This window comes from Myotis davidii, unplaced genomic scaffold (genome assembly GCF_000327345.1).
Source record: "Myotis davidii unplaced genomic scaffold, ASM32734v1 scaffold150, whole genome shotgun sequence".
Taxonomy (NCBI): domain Eukaryota; kingdom Metazoa; phylum Chordata; class Mammalia; order Chiroptera; family Vespertilionidae; genus Myotis; species Myotis davidii.
This window is the reverse complement of record NW_006283437.1, coordinates 2,706,213-2,707,203: the sequence shown is the minus strand read 5'-3', so window position 1 is coordinate 2,707,203 and position 991 is coordinate 2,706,213. Positions and strand designations below refer to the sequence as shown.

The window sequence follows — 991 nt, the reverse complement described above, 5'->3', positions numbered from 1 at the left end:
CCCCCTGCCCGGGGCGGTCATTGGGGTGGTCAGCGTGTCCTGCCCAAGCCCCTGCCCGGGGTGGTCATTGGGGTGGTCAGCGTGACCTGCCCAAGCCCCTCCCGGGGCGGTCAGTGGGGGGGGCCAGCGTGACCTGCCCAAACCCCTGCCCGGGGCGGTCAGCATGGTGGTCAGCGTGTCTGGGGCCCGGGGAGAATCTGCACATGGGGGAAGGGGTCGGGAGTGAGAAAAGTCACTGAGGAACCCAATAGGAGACCCCCCTCCGGGCTCTGGGCACGTCCTGCACCTCGCTTCTCTCTCTGACTCTAGAGTGTGTTTCCTCTGTGTCCCCACTGAGTGAGACTGTCCGCTGACCTGTGCTTGGCAAGGGAGCTGGGCGCCACAGCACACGGAGGAGGAGGAGTGAACTGGCCTGGCATCAGGGGCCCGCAGAGCAGGGACTAGCCTCATCCGAGTGAGGGAAGGAGGGTGTGTGTGTGTTTGTGAGTGTGAGACTCTCTGCACTTGTCCTGTAGTTTGTGTCCGCCGGGGAGTTCCAAGGCTCGTCTACACCAGCACCGTCAACGTCGCTTTCGGCGGGAAGCCCATCGAGCAGGGCGATGAGGACTCGGTGCCGTACTTCCCGCTGGAGAAGGTACCTGCCTGCAGGGGGGCAGGGCCACGGGCCTGGGACCCACCGCCCACCGGAAAGGGGAGGCGGGGGCAGAGCCAATCCCCAGGTCGGGGCGAGTCCCAGAAGAAGGGCCCCACACCCTCCTTCTGAAGAGTGGACAAGCCCTCTTCTCGCGGAGCTGGCCGTGGACGGGGACCTGGGCACTAGCCGGACCCGGCCTGGAGCCAGCCAGCCTCCTTCCCCGTCCGCCCTGAGCCGGGACTGTATTCGGAGCCTCTTTCTTCCGGGCATGGCGCCCCCGTGAGGCTGTGGGGAGCCGGCAGGAGGCGGCGTGTGCAAAACCGCCGTGCAAACCCTGCGGGCTCCACGTGAACATGC

The 991-nt window shown here is 66.7% G+C and overlaps 1 protein-coding gene across 1 annotated transcript in view; it reads left to right on the top strand.

Annotated features, from left to right (window-relative positions):
• SDR42E2 (short chain dehydrogenase/reductase family 42E, member 2) overlaps positions 1-991 on the top strand; it is a 16,429-nt gene that overhangs the window by 2,688 nt on the left and 12,750 nt on the right. Inside the window, exon 3 of the mRNA XM_015563917.1 lies at positions 516-634. Coding sequence (XP_015419403.1) covers positions 516-634 — 119 coding nt within the window. The remainder of the gene's footprint in view (positions 1-515; positions 635-991) is intronic.